Source organism: Blennius ocellaris (genome assembly GCF_963422515.1).
Source record: "Blennius ocellaris genome assembly, chromosome: 16".
NCBI classification, from domain to species: Eukaryota; Metazoa; Chordata; class Actinopteri; order Blenniiformes; family Blenniidae; genus Blennius; species Blennius ocellaris.
In genome coordinates this window covers 938,388-953,387 of record NC_137665.1, presented here as the reverse complement: position 1 = coordinate 953,387, position 15,000 = coordinate 938,388, and the positions used below count along the sequence as shown (strand labels likewise).

Genomic DNA, 15,000 nt, shown 5'->3' with positions numbered 1-15,000 from the left:
CGGGTCTGTCCTTACCAGACCGCCTGACACGGGTCTGTCCAGACCGCCTGACCCGGGTCTGTCCTTACCAGACCACCTGACCCGGGTCTGTCCTGTCCAGACCACCTGACCCGGGTCTGTCCTGTCCAGACCGCCTGACCCGGGTCTGTCCTGTCCTGACCGCCTGACCCGGGCCTGTCCTTACCAGACCGCCTGACCCGGGTCTGTCCAGACCGCCTGACCCGGGTCTGTCCTGTCCAGACCGCCTGACCCGGGTCTGTCCAGACCGCCCGACCCGGGTCTGTCCTGTCCAGACCACCTGACCCGGGTCTGTCCTGTCCAGACCGCCTGACCCGGGTCAGGACAGACCGCCTGACCCGGGTCTGTCCAGACTCATTATTTATTCACAGATTTGCTTTTACAAGCAGGTTTTTTTTTCCAAAGTAAAAGCATGAAGCGGTGCCACTTTATTAAAAATGTATCATTCGGACCGTTTTTAAAGTGTAAAAGTTAAAAAAAGAGCTAATTCACGTCGTATTTCCAGACGCGACTCATCAGCGGAGCGACTTTCACAAACTTCCTCCATGTTGATGTTTTGGTCCCGACAAGCGTGGAAAGCAGCAGATTAGTCGTCCGTCATTAACATCACTTCATTAAACCTTGTATCTGCAGTTCATCACACACTCCGTCATGCTAATTGGTACCAGGACTCCGATAGCGAGCCGCCGCAGACGTCCCCCCCCCCCCCCTCCTCCCCCCCCTCCTCCCCCCCAAACCTCCCAAATCGATTCTGGGAATCAGCTGCTTCACGCGAAAACGGCGTTTTGGTGTTGGAGCTAATTAGAGATGAAGTTGTTTACTCGTCACAGGTTCTGCTCTTGAATTAATCCATTAATTTATTTGGATTTTCTTCACACGCGTACAAAATTAAACATACAAATATGTATTAATCATTTTGACGACGTGTTAAAAAAATAAAAGCTGAGGATGACGGCCGTTAATAAGACTTATTCCCGTTGTGGCCCTCGTAGAAAAATAAACAAAATAGATAATTATTCTCTTTTAAAAAAACACTAAAAGTATGAAATAGTGACATTGTAGTGAACAATTAAAAACACAAAATTATATGGTCTAAATACAAGTTCTACCAATACAAATCTATTGCACAGAATCCTTTCTCACAGGGACTGAACTACCGTAATATCCACTGTTGAGCACACCTGAATATAAGCCCCACCCACCACATTTAAAAAGAACCGTAATTTCCAGACTATAAGCCACGACTTTGTTTTTTTAAACGACGACCCGGTCGATGGATTTTTCCTGGGTTCACGAGCTTCGTGCCACAGATACATGGGTGATGCGTTCAGGGGCATCACGTAACGCCGACCGCTTTTGTTTTTCTTTGTTCTTTTTAAAAGTGGTGGGTGGGGCTTATATTCAGGTGCGCTCAACAGTGGATATTACGGTAGTTCAGTCCCCTCGAAGAAGTCTGACGACGCTTTTGTGAGAAAGGATTCTGTGCAATAGATTTGTATTGGTAGAACTTGTATTTAGACCATATAATTTTGTGTTTTAATTGTTCACTACAATGTCACTATTGCATACTTTTAGTGTTTTTTAAAAACAGAATAATGATCTATTTTGTGTATTTTTCTACGAGGACCACAACGGGAATAAGTCTTATTAATGGCCGTCATCCTCAGCTTTTATTTTTTTAACACGTCGTCAAAATGATTAACACATACTTGTATGGTTAATTTTCTACGCGTGTGAAGAAAATCCAAACAAGTGAATGGATTAATTCAAGTGTTTCTCCGGTTCCCCCGTTTGTGCAGACAAGGTTCTGGAGATCCTGCAGGACCTGAAAGACGTGTCGGCCGAGGCGGGAGAACAAGCCGTGTTCAAGTGTGAAGTGTCTGACGACGTGCCGGGGAAATGGTACAAGGACGGCGTGGAGGTGCTGCCCAGCGACCGCATCAAGATCTCGCACATCGGGAGGTATGGCGGCCGTATGGAGGCTGCTGCACACACACACATCTAAACACGCACATCTAAACACGCACATCTAAACACGCACATCTAAACACGCACATCTAAACACGCACATCTAAACATACACATCTAAACACACACACACACATCTAAACACACATACCTAAACACACACACACACACACACACACACACACACACACACACACACAACACACACACACACACACACACACACACACACACACACACACACACACACACACACACACATCTAAACACACACACACACACACACACACGGTGGTCAGTATCTACCACAGCATGGAAAAGAGCAGCCAGTGATTATTGACGGAGGTGAAGAGCGAAGGATGGTTTGAAGGGAAAAGATGTGAAAAACAATGCGATTAATTGCAAGTAATTACAAAAAATTGTGCGATTAATTAGGAATTAGTAAAACAAAAATGTGTGTGTATATATATATACATATATATATATACATATATATATATATATATATATACATATATATATATATATATAGCTCCATGGCAACTTGCAATCTCTCTACCATGGTAACGTCTGGTAACTGGTAACGTCTGGTGACATCTGATGACATCTGGTAACTGGTAACATCTGGTAACATCTGGTAACTAGTAACTGGTAACATCTGGTAACTGGTAACATCTAGTAACGTCTGGTAACGTCTGGTAACATCTTGTAACGTCTGGTAACGTCTGGTAACATCTAGTAACGTCTGGTAACGTCTGGTAACATCTTGTAACATCTGGTAACTGGTAACATCTGGTAACATCTGGTAACATCTGGTAACATCTGGTAACATCTGGTAACTGGTAACATCTAGTAATGTCTGGTAACGTCTTGTAACGTCTGGTAACTGGTAACATCTGGTAACGGTAACATCTGGTAACTGGTAACATCTGGTAACTGTTAACATCTGGTAACATCTGGTAACATCTGGTAACTGGTAACGTCTGGTAACATCTGGTAACTGGTAACATCTAGTAACATCTTGTAACGTCTGGTAACTGGTTACATCTAGTAACATCTGGTAACTGGTAACATCTGGTAACTGGTAACATCTGGTAACGTCCCTCCAGGGTCCACAAGCTCACGGTGGACGACGTGTTGCCGACGGACGACGGGGAGTACAAGTTCGTCCCGGACAAATACCCCGTGACTCTTTCTGCAAAACTCAACTTCATCGGTGAGAAACACACTTTACGTATCATCTGAGAGCTTGTGTTTGTTCTGGTGGAACAACACTTGATGTGTTTGTGTTGTTGTTTTCCCACAGAGGTCATCGTGGAAATTATCCCCATTGAAGGTAAGAATATTTTTCGAATTATTAAATCCTCTAGTTTGGTTAAATTGGTGTGAAGGTGGAGGATCCAGGTTCAGTACTGGTGTTTAATAACTACTGCTGTTGGTACTCCTCTTCTTCCTCCTCCTCCTCTTCCTCTTCCTCCTCCTCCTCCTCCTCCTCCTCCTCCTCCTCAGAGCCTCCTAAGATCCACATGGACAGGAGCTGCATGGACAAAGACAACGTCATCATGGTGGTTGCAGGTAACAAGCTTCGTCTGGACGTGGAGGTGACGGGGGAACCGGCGCCGACGGTGTGCTGGATGAAGAAGGACCAGGTGAGAACCGCCCTGTCAGCCGGGGTGGGGGGGTCCAGTCCCCCTCCTCCCTCCTCGCCGTCCTCTTCAGCGATGCCTTTTGTTATGTCTGTCCCCCGTCCCTGTCCCCGTCCCCATCCTCGTGCCCCATCCTTGTCCCCATCCCCCGTCTCCATCCCCCGTCCCCATCCCCCATCTCCATCCCCCGTCTCCATCCCCCGTCTCCATCCCCCGTCTCCATCCCCATCCCCGTCCCCGTCCCCATCTCCCATCCCCCATCCCCCCTCCCCATTCCCATCTCCCATCCCCCATCCCCCATCCCTGTCCCCATCCCCATCCCCGTCCCCATCTCCCATCCCCGTCCCCGTCCCCATCCCCATCTCCCATCCCCGTCCCCCATCCCCATTCCCATCCCCGTCCCCATCCCCATCCCCCGTCCCCGTCCCCGTCCTGGCAGGCGGTGGGCGAGGAGGGCCGGGTCCGCGTGGAGAACATGAAGACCCTGAGCAGCTTCGTGATCGACGGGGCGGAGCTCCGGGACGAGGCGCCCTACTCCCTGGTCGTCACCAACTCGGTGGGCGTGGACAAAATCGACATGTTCATCAAGGTCGTCGGTCAGTGGCTCCGCTCTCCTTTCATCTTTTCCTTTAGATCCTTCAAACTAAGCTAAGCTCCGGCCTCCTTTCATCTTTTCCTTTCTGTCGGTGAAACTAAGCTAAGCTCCGCCTCTTTTCATCTCCTGAAGACTTCCTTTGTTTCCACCTGCTGCCCGTCGCACCGATTCATTTCTCCTCAGTGTTATTAGGTTTTCCACATTTATTTACGAGGCGAGACATCATGTGACGAACACTCATGTTTTAAATAGTTTATTAAAACTCGGCCATGAGGGTATCTGTACTTATGTGTAATTGTTCATCTTTTAATTCGAATATACAAGCTTTCAAATAATTCTTATGTAATTTATTTTAAAGATGCATTGTGCCAAACTTAAAAAAAAAAAAAAAAAAAAAAAGCCTGTACAGTCACTGTATGAAGTTTTGGATTTGACCATTATTGCCTAACTAGACTATATTCTACGTCGTATATTTTTTCTGTTTTATCGTTTGTAAAGATTATTTTGTGCAATTACATTTTCTACTGTTAAGTCGTTTCCTAACAGACTTTTTAAGACACTTTATATCTTCTTATTATAAAAAACAAGTCTTACAATAATTCACAAATAGTTGCCAACAGGCTAATCCGCTTGTAATACCACATTGCCCCACTAGGTGGTGCAGCGAGTCACGACACGTCGTTTCTTCAGTGAAAGAACAGAAGAAGCCGTGACAGACTCAGCTACTATAAAGGAAGGGAATTAAAGACTCACTGCTGCCACCCAGAGGACACCGGTGTCATTACACGAAGCTCACAAAGCGTACCTTTAAATAAAGATCATTTCTGAGCCCAGCTCGTTTTTTATGAAATGAACTGCGGATGAATTCAGAAAAGATTCCATGCGACACACTTTCTCATTTTCAGCTTTCAGGCTGCGCGTTTATATTTGATTGGTTTTCCACTGCGGGACAGAATTAGACATGTATGTCTACTTCTGCTTTTAACGTATTCCAAAGTACGCTTATATATAATGATGTTCTCATCATCTTTTAATGTTTTTTTTTTGCTGGAACGGCTCGAAACTGGGGGGAAAAAAATAATGCGTGGCGCTACAATTCCATTCTTTACTGTAGTTTTGCATGATGTGTGTGTGTGTGTGTGTGTGTGTGTGTGTGTGTGTGTGTGTGTGTGTGTGTTCGGCTTCTTCAATTTGTGGTTTTGTGAGTTTAATTTGTGCAGTTTGAGCCACTGGGCTGCAGTGGTTCTGATTCATGACCCCCCCTGTCCAGATGTGCCCGGCCCCCCCGAGAACGTCAGATGCTCATCAGTTGGCGAGGACTGCGGCACCATCACATGGGACGCCCCCGCCTACGTCGGAGGCCTCCCCATTAAAGGTAAATCTGACCCCCCCCCCCCCCGCCCCCCCGAAGCGTCTCTGACGGCGCTGCGTCCTGCAGGTTACCTGATGGAGAGGAAGAAGGTCGGCTCGGCCCGCTGGACCAAGCTCAACTTTGAACCGTACGAGTCGACCACGTACGAGACCAAGAAGATGATCGAGGGCGTGGCGTACGAGATGAGGGTGTTCGCCGTCAACAGCATCGGCGTCTCCGAGCCCAGCGGCACGTCGCCGTCCTTCATGCCCATTGGTGCGTTGCCCTCCGCCATTAGCGCTGTTTCATTTTATGTTATTTAATTTAATTTAATTTTATGTTATTTAATTTTATTTAATTTTGTTTTGTCTTGTCTTGTCTTGTTTTATTTTATTATAATTTTTTTTTTAAATTTGTTCTTATTTGATTTGATTTGATTTGTTTTATGTTATTTAATTTCATTTCATTTAATTTTATGTTGTTTAATTTTGTTTTGTTTTGTTTTGTTTTGTTTTGTTTTATTTTATTTTATTTTATTTTATTTTATTTTATTTTATTTTATTTTATTTTATTTTATTTTATTTTATTTTATTTTATTTTATAAAAAATGTTTTTTTATTTGTTCTTATTTGATTTGATTTGATTTTGTTTTGTTATTTCATTTCATTTCATTTATTTCATTTTATTTAATTTTGTTTTATTTTATTTGTTTAATTTTATTTCATTTGTTTTTATTTGTTATTTTTTGTTTTTATTTTATTTATTATTTTATTTGTTTTTATTTTTTCATTAATTTTTATTTAAAACAATGTACTTATTCAATTAACTAATTTATGATTTTTTTTTTTTTCAAATGTATTTATTTATTTCAGGCCAAAAAAAACCCCCCAGTTCACGTTAAACATAAAATGTGAGCTGAAACAGGAAAAAAGAAAAGGCAGGGAACAAGAAGAAAACCTATTTAAATTTCAAATGATCATTTATATATATATATAAATGAATATCACAAAGTTTTAGAAGTCATTCTTTCAGTGTTGTTCAAATTGAAGCAGTTCAAGTTGAAACCGCATTATAATTAAATTATTACACTATTAAGGGACAAATATTTTTCCTGCCCTATAATTTAATATTTCAAGTTTCAGGCTCAGCGTCTTGTTACGTCATCCAGCAGTTTCAGGTTTTATTACATTATGTTTTATAACCCCCCCCCCTCCCCCCCCCCCTCCCCCCCCCGCAGCCCCCACCAGCGAGCCCACCCGCCTGGTGGTGGACGAGGTGACGGACACCACCTGCACCCTGAAGTGGCGTCCTCCGGAGAAGATCGGCGCCGGAGGCATCGACGGCTACGTCATCGAGTACTGCAAGGAAGGAAGTAGGTCCAAGTGAGAACGTCTTATTGTGAAAGGCTTCACAGACTACCGTCGGTGTGAGAACATCTTATTGTGAAAGGCTTCACAGTCTACCGTCGGTGTGAGAACGTCTTATTGTTATAAGTATAACGATGGTTATATTAACGTTATGACGCTGGTTGTCCCTGGTACTGACGTCCTGGTTGTCCCTGGTACTGATGTCCTGGTTGTCCCTGGTTGTCCCTGGTACTGACGTCCTGGTTGTCCCTGGTTGTCCCTGGTACTGACGTCCTGGTTGTCCCTGGTACTGCCATGCTGGTTGTCCCTGGTTGTCCCTGGTTGTCCCTGGTACTGCCGTCCTGGTTGTCCCTGGTTGTCCCTGGTACTGCCGTGCTGGTTGTCCCTGGTACTGACGTGCTGGTTGTCCTGCAGCGGACCAGTGGGTCCAGGCCAACGCCCAGCTGGAGGAGGGGAACCACTACAAGGTGACGGGTCTCACCACCGGGGACAAGATCCTCTTCAGGGTCGTCGCCGTCAACATGGCGGGACGGAGTCCTCCGGCCACGCTGAGCCAGGCCGTCACCATCAAGGAGCTCCTGGGTCAGCCTCCACCCGCCTGCCTCCACCCGCCTGCCTCCACCCACCTGCTTCCACCCGCCTGCCTCCACCCGCCTACCTCCACCCATCTGCCTCCACCCGCCTGCCTCATCCCATCTGCCTCCACCCGTCAGCCTCCACCCGTCAGCCTCCACCCGCCTGCCTCCACCCGCCTGCCTCCACTCGCCTACCTCCACCCATCTGCCTCCACCCGCCTGCCTCATCCCGTCTGCCTCCACCCGTCAGCCTCCACCCGTCTGCCTCCACCCGTCAGCCTCCACCCGTCTGCTTCCACCCGCCTGCCTCCACCCGCCTACCTCCACCCGCCTGCCTCATCCCGTCTGCCTCCACCCGGTCTGCCTCCACCCGCCTACCTCCACCCATCTGCCTCCACCCGCCTGCCTCCACCCGTCTGCCTCCACCCACCTGCTTCCACCCGCCTGCCTCCCACCCGCCTGCCTCCACCCGTCTGCTTCCACCCGTCTGCCTCCACCCATCTGCCTCCACCCGCCTGCCTCCACCCGTCTGCTGTGTGTGTGTGTGTGTGTGTGTGTGTGTGTGTGTGTGCATACAGGTATAGATAGTTATGGATGGATGGATTTGTGTCTGTTTGGAGGTGTGTGGTAGAAGTTATAAACAGTAAACAATAATAACAATAATAACAATAATAACAATAATAACAATAATAACAATAATAAGAACATGTCACATTAACTTTAACTCAGGAAGTCGATATTGATCCTCAGCAGGTCTCGTCAATATTCACCTGCTTAGTTTATACACCAGTCTTATACCCCCTGCACACACACACACACACACACACACACACACACACACACACACACACACACACACACACACACACACACACACACACACACACACACACACACACACACACAAATAAGCATAAGATAAAAGCTGCTCAGCAGTTGGGAGATCTCTCCTCCTCCTCCTCCTCCTCCTCCTCCTCCTCCTCCTCCTCCTCACCTCCCACTCTTTAACAATGTGACTTATCTCCTCCTCCTTCTCCTCCTCCTCCTCCTCACCTCCCACTCTTTAACAATGTGACTTATCTCCTCCTCCTCCTCCTCTTCCTCCTCCTCCTGCTCCTCCTCCTCCTCCTCCTCACCTCCCACTCTTTAACAATGTGACTTATCTCTCCTCCTCCTCCTCCTTCTCCTCTTCCTCCTCCTCCTCCTCCTCACCTCCACTCTTTAACAATGTGACTTATCTCCTCCTCCTCCTCCTCTTCCTCCTCCTCCTCCTCCTCCTCCTCACCTCCCACTCTTTAACAATGTGACTTATCTCCTCCTCCTCCTCCTCTTCCTCCTCCTCCTGCTCCTCCTCCTCCTCCTCCTCACCTCCCACTCTTTAACAATGTGACTTATCTCCTCCTCCTTCTCCTCCTCCTCCTCCTCCTCCTCCTCCTCACCTCCCACTCTTTAACAATGTGACTTATCTCCTCCTCCTCCTCCTCCTCCTCCTCCTCCTCCTCCTCCTCCTCACCTCCTACTCTTTAACAATGTGACTTATCTCCTCCTCCTTCTCCTCCTCCTCCTCCTCACCTCCCACTCTTTAACAATGTGACTTATCTCCTCCTCCTCCTCCTCTTCCTCCTCCTCCTGCTCCTCCTCCTCCTCCTCCTCACCTCCCACTCTTTAACAATGTGACTTATCTCCTCCTCCTCCTCCTCCTTCTCCTCTTCCTCCTCCTCCTCCTCCTCACCTCCCACTCTTTAACAATGTGACTTATCTCCTCCTCCTCCTCCTCTTCCTCCTCCTCCTCCTCCTCCTCCTCACCTCCCACTCTTTAACAATGTGACTTATCTCCTCCTCCTCCTCCTCTTCCTCCTCCTCCTGCTCCTCCTCCTCCTCCTCCTCACCTCCCACTCTTTAACAATGTGACTTATCTCCTCCTCCTTCTCCTCCTCCTCCTCCTCCTCCTCCTCCTCACCTCCCACTCTTTAACAATGTGACTTATCTCCTCCTCCTCCTCCTCCTCCTCCTCCTCCTCCTCACCTCCTACTCTTTAACATTGTGACTTATCTCCTCCACCTCCTCCTGCTCCCCCCCCCCCCCCCCCCCCAGAGCATCCAAAGATCCGCCTCCCTCGCCACCTGAGAACCAAGCTCATAGTGATCGTGGGCGACAAGGTGAACCTGGTCATCCCCTTCCAGGTTGGTCCAAGTCTGGCTTGGATTCATTCATTCATTCATTTTTGAGTTTGTTTGCGTCTCGGGGTTCCGCCGCCTCGTCACTCCTCTGACATCATCAATCCCTGTAAGGCCTTTACAGGAACGTGGTTGAAACTGGAAAAACCAGCAGTGGACGAATGGCTTGACGTTAAAAATGATGTTTTTTAGATGGAAAGAGTTTTTGAAAAGGTGTGAAAGACGGACAGAGTACATAAAACCAGCGAGGCCTCCTGTTGTATCACGTTAAAGGGTACGGTGTCTTTACCGTGACCATGTTCTAGGGAGAGTAGTTATTGAGCAATAGGATTTTAATTAGTGTGTAAAATAAGCTGGTGGGACGACCAATCATTCATCTTTGTGTTTACACTTGTTTTAATGTGAGATTTAACCGCAATGTACCGATGAACACTAAAGACTTAATGGAGAGTTGTGTGAACCACGAAAGTGCCAATGAAAGAAGAATTTCTCGATCACGGCGAGTTTGTGACGTGTGGCCCGGTTCCGCCCTGGCCGCAGGGGAAGCCCCGCCCCGTGGTGTCCTGGTTGAAGGAGGGCACGCCGCTGGACGACAAGTCGGTGGGAACCCGCAACACTGAGGTGGACACCATCCTCTTCATCCGCACCGCCGAGCGGGCGCACTCCGGGAAGTACACGCTGTCCGTGCAGGTCGACAAGCTCGTCGACAGCGCCGACATCTTCATCCAGGTCGTAGGTCAGTCTTTCCGCCGTCGGTACCCGCCTTGCCTCGCCGGCGATCGTGGTCGTTGACCTGCTCGGGAGACGACGGCGGCGGCTCCGGCTTCAAATCCGTGACACGTCAAGAGTTCCTTTCTCCATATTTGACGATAATTCCTCGTTTCACGCTCGCGGGGATCCGCGGCTCAAAGTAGCAAAGCATCAAAGTGCTCACTCCTCGGCCTGGCGTAATCCCGGCTCCTGCGCCGCCGCCGCCGCCTCGCTGCTCAAGCTTATGGCTGAGTCTCCCCGGGTCGGGGAATCTGGGCGGATTATTCCGAGGGGTTCCGCCCGAGATTATTTGCGCGTAGAGTCGGATCAGGGGCGACTCTGTCACTCGCCGGGATGAGGAGGTGGAGCTAATGAGAGGCTCCGGTCGGGCCGACGCCTGACGCCTGACGGCGAGGGATTAGAGCGGGTTCTGCAGAGGAAGAGCCAGATTAATGACAAACATATGAGCGTTGTACCGTCTTCCTGCGCCGAGGGACCGATGACGAACACCACACATCCTTCCTCTCTCTCTCGTGTTCCTGCTGATCTGATCTGTCCAATCTGTCCAATCTGTCCAATCTGTCCAATCTGTCCAATCTGTCCAATCTGTCCAATCTGTCCAATCTGTCCAATCTGTCAAATCTTCACCGCTGATTTTCTTTTCTCATCCTCTCTGCGGGAGTTCCCCTCCTCCAGATGTGTTTGTACCTTCCTCCTGCCTCTCAAACGCTCCTGTCTGGATTTACATCAAGGGCCGGAGGAGAGTCACTCGAGCGTCGCAGACTTGGGCCCAATCCCAATTCAATTTTGTACCCCTACCCCCTACCCCTACCCCTTAGCCCTCCGCCTCCACCTCCACCTCCAAAACGAGGGCAAAGGCAAAGGGGTAAAAGTTTCAGCCCTTAGATTTGGGACACTCCTCTCCCTCGGCTCAGCCCCGCCCCTCTCGTTCCGTCTCACAGTTATGACATCATAATACGGCGCCATTACATCAGCAGCGCTGAGCCGCGGATGTTTGTTGATTTTCCAGCAGGAGCGTCGTCCCGCCGTCCCAAATTCAACGTGTTGCAGCAGCTTGGCTGCTTTGTTTCCACATCAAGGTGGCGCTACTGCCGCTCTTCCTCGTATAAAACACAACAGGTTTATATAACTTTAGAAGCGTATAGATGTGAAATGCGAGTCCTTCTGCGCCGTGTCCTCCTACCCCTCTGTTTAAAGTGTGCATCTGGAAACGCTCCGTTTCGAGGGGTGAATAGCCCTTCGCCTCACCCCCTCCGCCTTTGCGCAGTAGTGAAATGGGACACCCCTCGGAGTCTCGTGAACGCGCAATTCAAAGGGGAAGGGGTAAGGGGTGGGGCTAAGGGGTAGAATTGGGATTGGCCCTTGGTCTCGATTCCGCCCGAAGTCCCACGCCGTGTCTCCTGTGTCCCCCCCCGTCCCCACCAGACAAGCCCGGTCCCCCCCACCGACGTCCGCGTCACGGACGTGTGGGGCTTCAACGCCGCGGTGGAGTGGAAGCCGCCCAAAGACGACGGCAATGCCGAGATCATCGGCTACATCGTCCAGAAGGCGGACAAGAAGACGAAGGTCAGCGTCAAAGTGTGTTTCCGTTTTCCGATCAATTCCGTGGACGGGATGTTGGACCTCGGTGCCGATTGACCGTCACGTGTCGGAGGCTTCATGTGGACCTCAGCGTCCGTCCGTCCGTCCGTTGTCCGTCCGTCTTGACTGTGTCTCTCGCTCCGTCCCGTCCAGGAGTGGTTCACGGTGTTCGAGCACAGCCGCCGGCCCAGCTGCACCGTGTCCGACCTTGTCATGGGGAACGAGTATTTCTTCCGAGTGTTCAGCCAGAACATCTGCGGCCTCAGCGAGTTCTCCGGCATCAGCAAGAACACCGCCGTCATCAGTAAAACAGGTAGGCGCATCAGCAGCAGCGGCAGCGGCGCCCACTAGTGGTCCTGCAGGCCGACGACGTCATCTTTGACCCGCTCCGTTTCCGTGTGAACAGAAATCGTTTTCAAAACTTTTCTAAAACGCATTTCCACCTCAACGGGTCTCGACACTTGTTGATCGCAGTAAAGTCACAATTCCATTGAACGACAACGTTCACCCCTGTTGTACGTGGCTTCTTCAGAAAAAATCTTTATACGTAAGTCTTGTGATTGAGCCTTAAATTGAAGTTTTAATCAAGAGGCTCCAGGTTGAATTCCAGGACTTGACTTAAAGCTGCATTTTCACCCGTTTCCACGGAGTTGGAGTCGTTTTCAAAAAGCTCCACCTTTGATTGCGAGCCATTTCCGAAAAGTGTCTTTTTCTGTGGCTCAGAGAAACAGTTGTCTCAAATACAAACATTTTTTGCATTTTCCCTTGAAAACCACATCAATTAAAAAATATTTATTAGATAAAAATGTACCTTCATTTCATTTGTTCTCGTCATGATGTTTTTATTATGATTTGTTTTTTATCCAAAATCTCCACAGGTTTGATGTACAACCCTCCACCCTACCCGGAACAGGACATGAGCAGCTCCCCGAAGTTCATCGCTCCCCTGTTGAACCGGAGTGTGACTGCAGGCTACACCACCGCCATCAGCTGCGCCGTACGCGGAAACCCCAAGGTGTGTGTGGAGTCCAAGTACTACCTTGTAGTCCTAGTGAAATTAAACTTCCACGTCCAAAAACTCTCTGGTGTCTCTTCTAGAACGTTTTCCTGCTAACTGGCTGAAGGTAAAATGTTAAAACACGACAATTTGAGAGAAAATAGCTGATAAACGGCGCTATTTCCTCTGCTGGGCGGAGCTTCTGACAATCACAGAGTGACATCACGAGTTGTGCACACGCCCAAGTTGTGTTTACATTATGGAGGATCAGAGTTTTGACCACGAAGAGGCTGAATTGAACCAGATTTCATCATCGTGGTCATTTCAAACCCAGTGATTGATGAAGAAGCCACAGAAGGAGGTTCTGCCATCGGTGACCCCGTCTGGAACATGTTTGAGGAAGCAGAAGACGCTTCGTCCTCCATTCGTCCTCGTCTCCTCGCCTCAGCGGCCGCCAGTTTTCCCACTAGCCGCTAGCGGCGCGAGCTAGCGGCGCGAGCTAGCGGCTCCCACCACCCGTGCTCCTTTCCTCCTCTCTGGTCTCTTCCAGGCTCAATCTTTCATCAAGGCTCATAAAACGCCGACTATAACTTCAAAACACTGTAAAAACTTGGATATTTAAGAGGAAACAAGCCGATATAAACACAACAGTTCGACATCTGCACAACTTGTGACGTCACACATAGGCTCCGCCCACAATGGCCCACGAAGGAGAAGGATTCCCCCGACTTCCTCGGCTGGAGATTCAAAATTCAAATAACTTTGTTTTGCAACAACAGTGGAGGGGCAGAGTCGGAGGATTCTTCTTCTTCTTCTTTTTGTTTCCGTCCCACCAAACCGGTGAAGAGTTGCCAAGTAGAAGCGTTGACCTAACCCCTCCCCCCCCCCCCCCCTCCCTCTTTCCTCCCGCAGCCGAAGATCATGTGGCTGAAGAACAACATGGTGATCGGCGAAGACCCCAAGTTCCTGATGCTGAACAACCAGGGCGTTCTGACGCTGAACATCCGCAAGGCGGGTCTGTTCGACGGCGGGCGGTACTCCTGCCGGGCCGTCAACTCTCTGGGGGAGGACGTGGTGGAGTGCAAGCTGGAGATCCACGGTACGGAAACACCACGCCTTACTGCCTTACTGCCTTACCGCCTTACCGTCCCTCCTCACTGGGTCTTGACTCACGTTTGAAGAAACTCTCAAAACTACACGTCGCTACTTTTACCGTTAAATAAGACGGAACCAGTGACACGTGTCTCGGGGAAATTTCTTGGAATCAGAATATCGAGAAGTAAAATTATTTCGAGTTTCACTTTCACACTCGACGTCTCAGATTAAAACCAAGACTTCCTCATACAAGCGCCAATTTCCGAAACGTAAAATAAACCGTCATCGTCCCTCCAGTTTGACGAAACTTCAGTTTTTAGGTGAATTTAACTCAAATCAAGTGGAATGAGACATTTTGACTCACGAACTTGGTCGGATTTTGAGTTTTCGCAGATTTCTTTGTTCCTTTATCTGGTCGCAACGTGAGCTCAACACTGCCGCCACAGGTCATCCCTGGTATTACTCTAATAAACGTCCTGAAAAAAACCAAACCCAAATGACTCGGTAACGAACACAGAAGACAGACAGTATTTAGTAGTCAAGTCCCGTTCATACGACAACATTTTGAGTGAAAATGCTCCGTTTTTGTGAAAAGTTTTGCGTGGCAACATTTTGAAAACGTCTCCGAGAGACAAACTGAAGATAAGTGTTTCCATAAGGTTTTTTTTAATACTTAATATCCTTCATAACAAAGTTAAAATCTTCCTTGTTCAGTTTGTCATCAGACAGATGACTAATAAACTCCGCTTTAAACGTTGGCGCCTCGTCGCGTCGCCACTTTGCTAAACGTCTTTTCCCTTCTCGTCCCTCCGTCCACAGTTCCTCCAAAGAAGGCGAGGAGGAGAAGAAATGAGCGACG

At 48.7% G+C, this 15,000-nt stretch overlaps 1 protein-coding gene across 1 annotated transcript in view; it reads left to right on the top strand.

Annotated features, from left to right (window-relative positions):
• Window positions 1-15,000, top strand: part of LOC308141635 (myosin-binding protein C, fast-type-like) — a gene marked incomplete at its 3' end in the record, with an annotated part of 72,298 nt that overhangs the window by 56,106 nt on the left and 1,192 nt on the right. Inside the window, exons 16-30 of the mRNA XM_080511842.1 lie at window positions 1,818-1,980; window positions 3,096-3,202; window positions 3,293-3,322; window positions 3,496-3,635; window positions 4,072-4,228; window positions 5,498-5,602; window positions 5,666-5,854; window positions 6,816-6,950; window positions 7,360-7,527; window positions 9,615-9,703; window positions 10,238-10,429; window positions 11,894-12,034; window positions 12,203-12,362; window positions 12,928-13,064; window positions 13,959-14,207. Of these exons, the coding sequence (XP_080367968.1) occupies window positions 1,818-1,980; window positions 3,096-3,202; window positions 3,293-3,322; window positions 3,496-3,635; window positions 4,072-4,228; window positions 5,498-5,602; window positions 5,666-5,854; window positions 6,816-6,950; window positions 7,360-7,527; window positions 9,615-9,703; window positions 10,238-10,429; window positions 11,894-12,034; window positions 12,203-12,362; window positions 12,928-13,064; window positions 13,959-14,207 (2,162 nt within the window). The remainder of the gene's footprint in view (window positions 1-1,817; window positions 1,981-3,095; window positions 3,203-3,292; window positions 3,323-3,495; window positions 3,636-4,071; window positions 4,229-5,497; window positions 5,603-5,665; window positions 5,855-6,815; window positions 6,951-7,359; window positions 7,528-9,614; window positions 9,704-10,237; window positions 10,430-11,893; window positions 12,035-12,202; window positions 12,363-12,927; window positions 13,065-13,958; window positions 14,208-15,000) is intronic.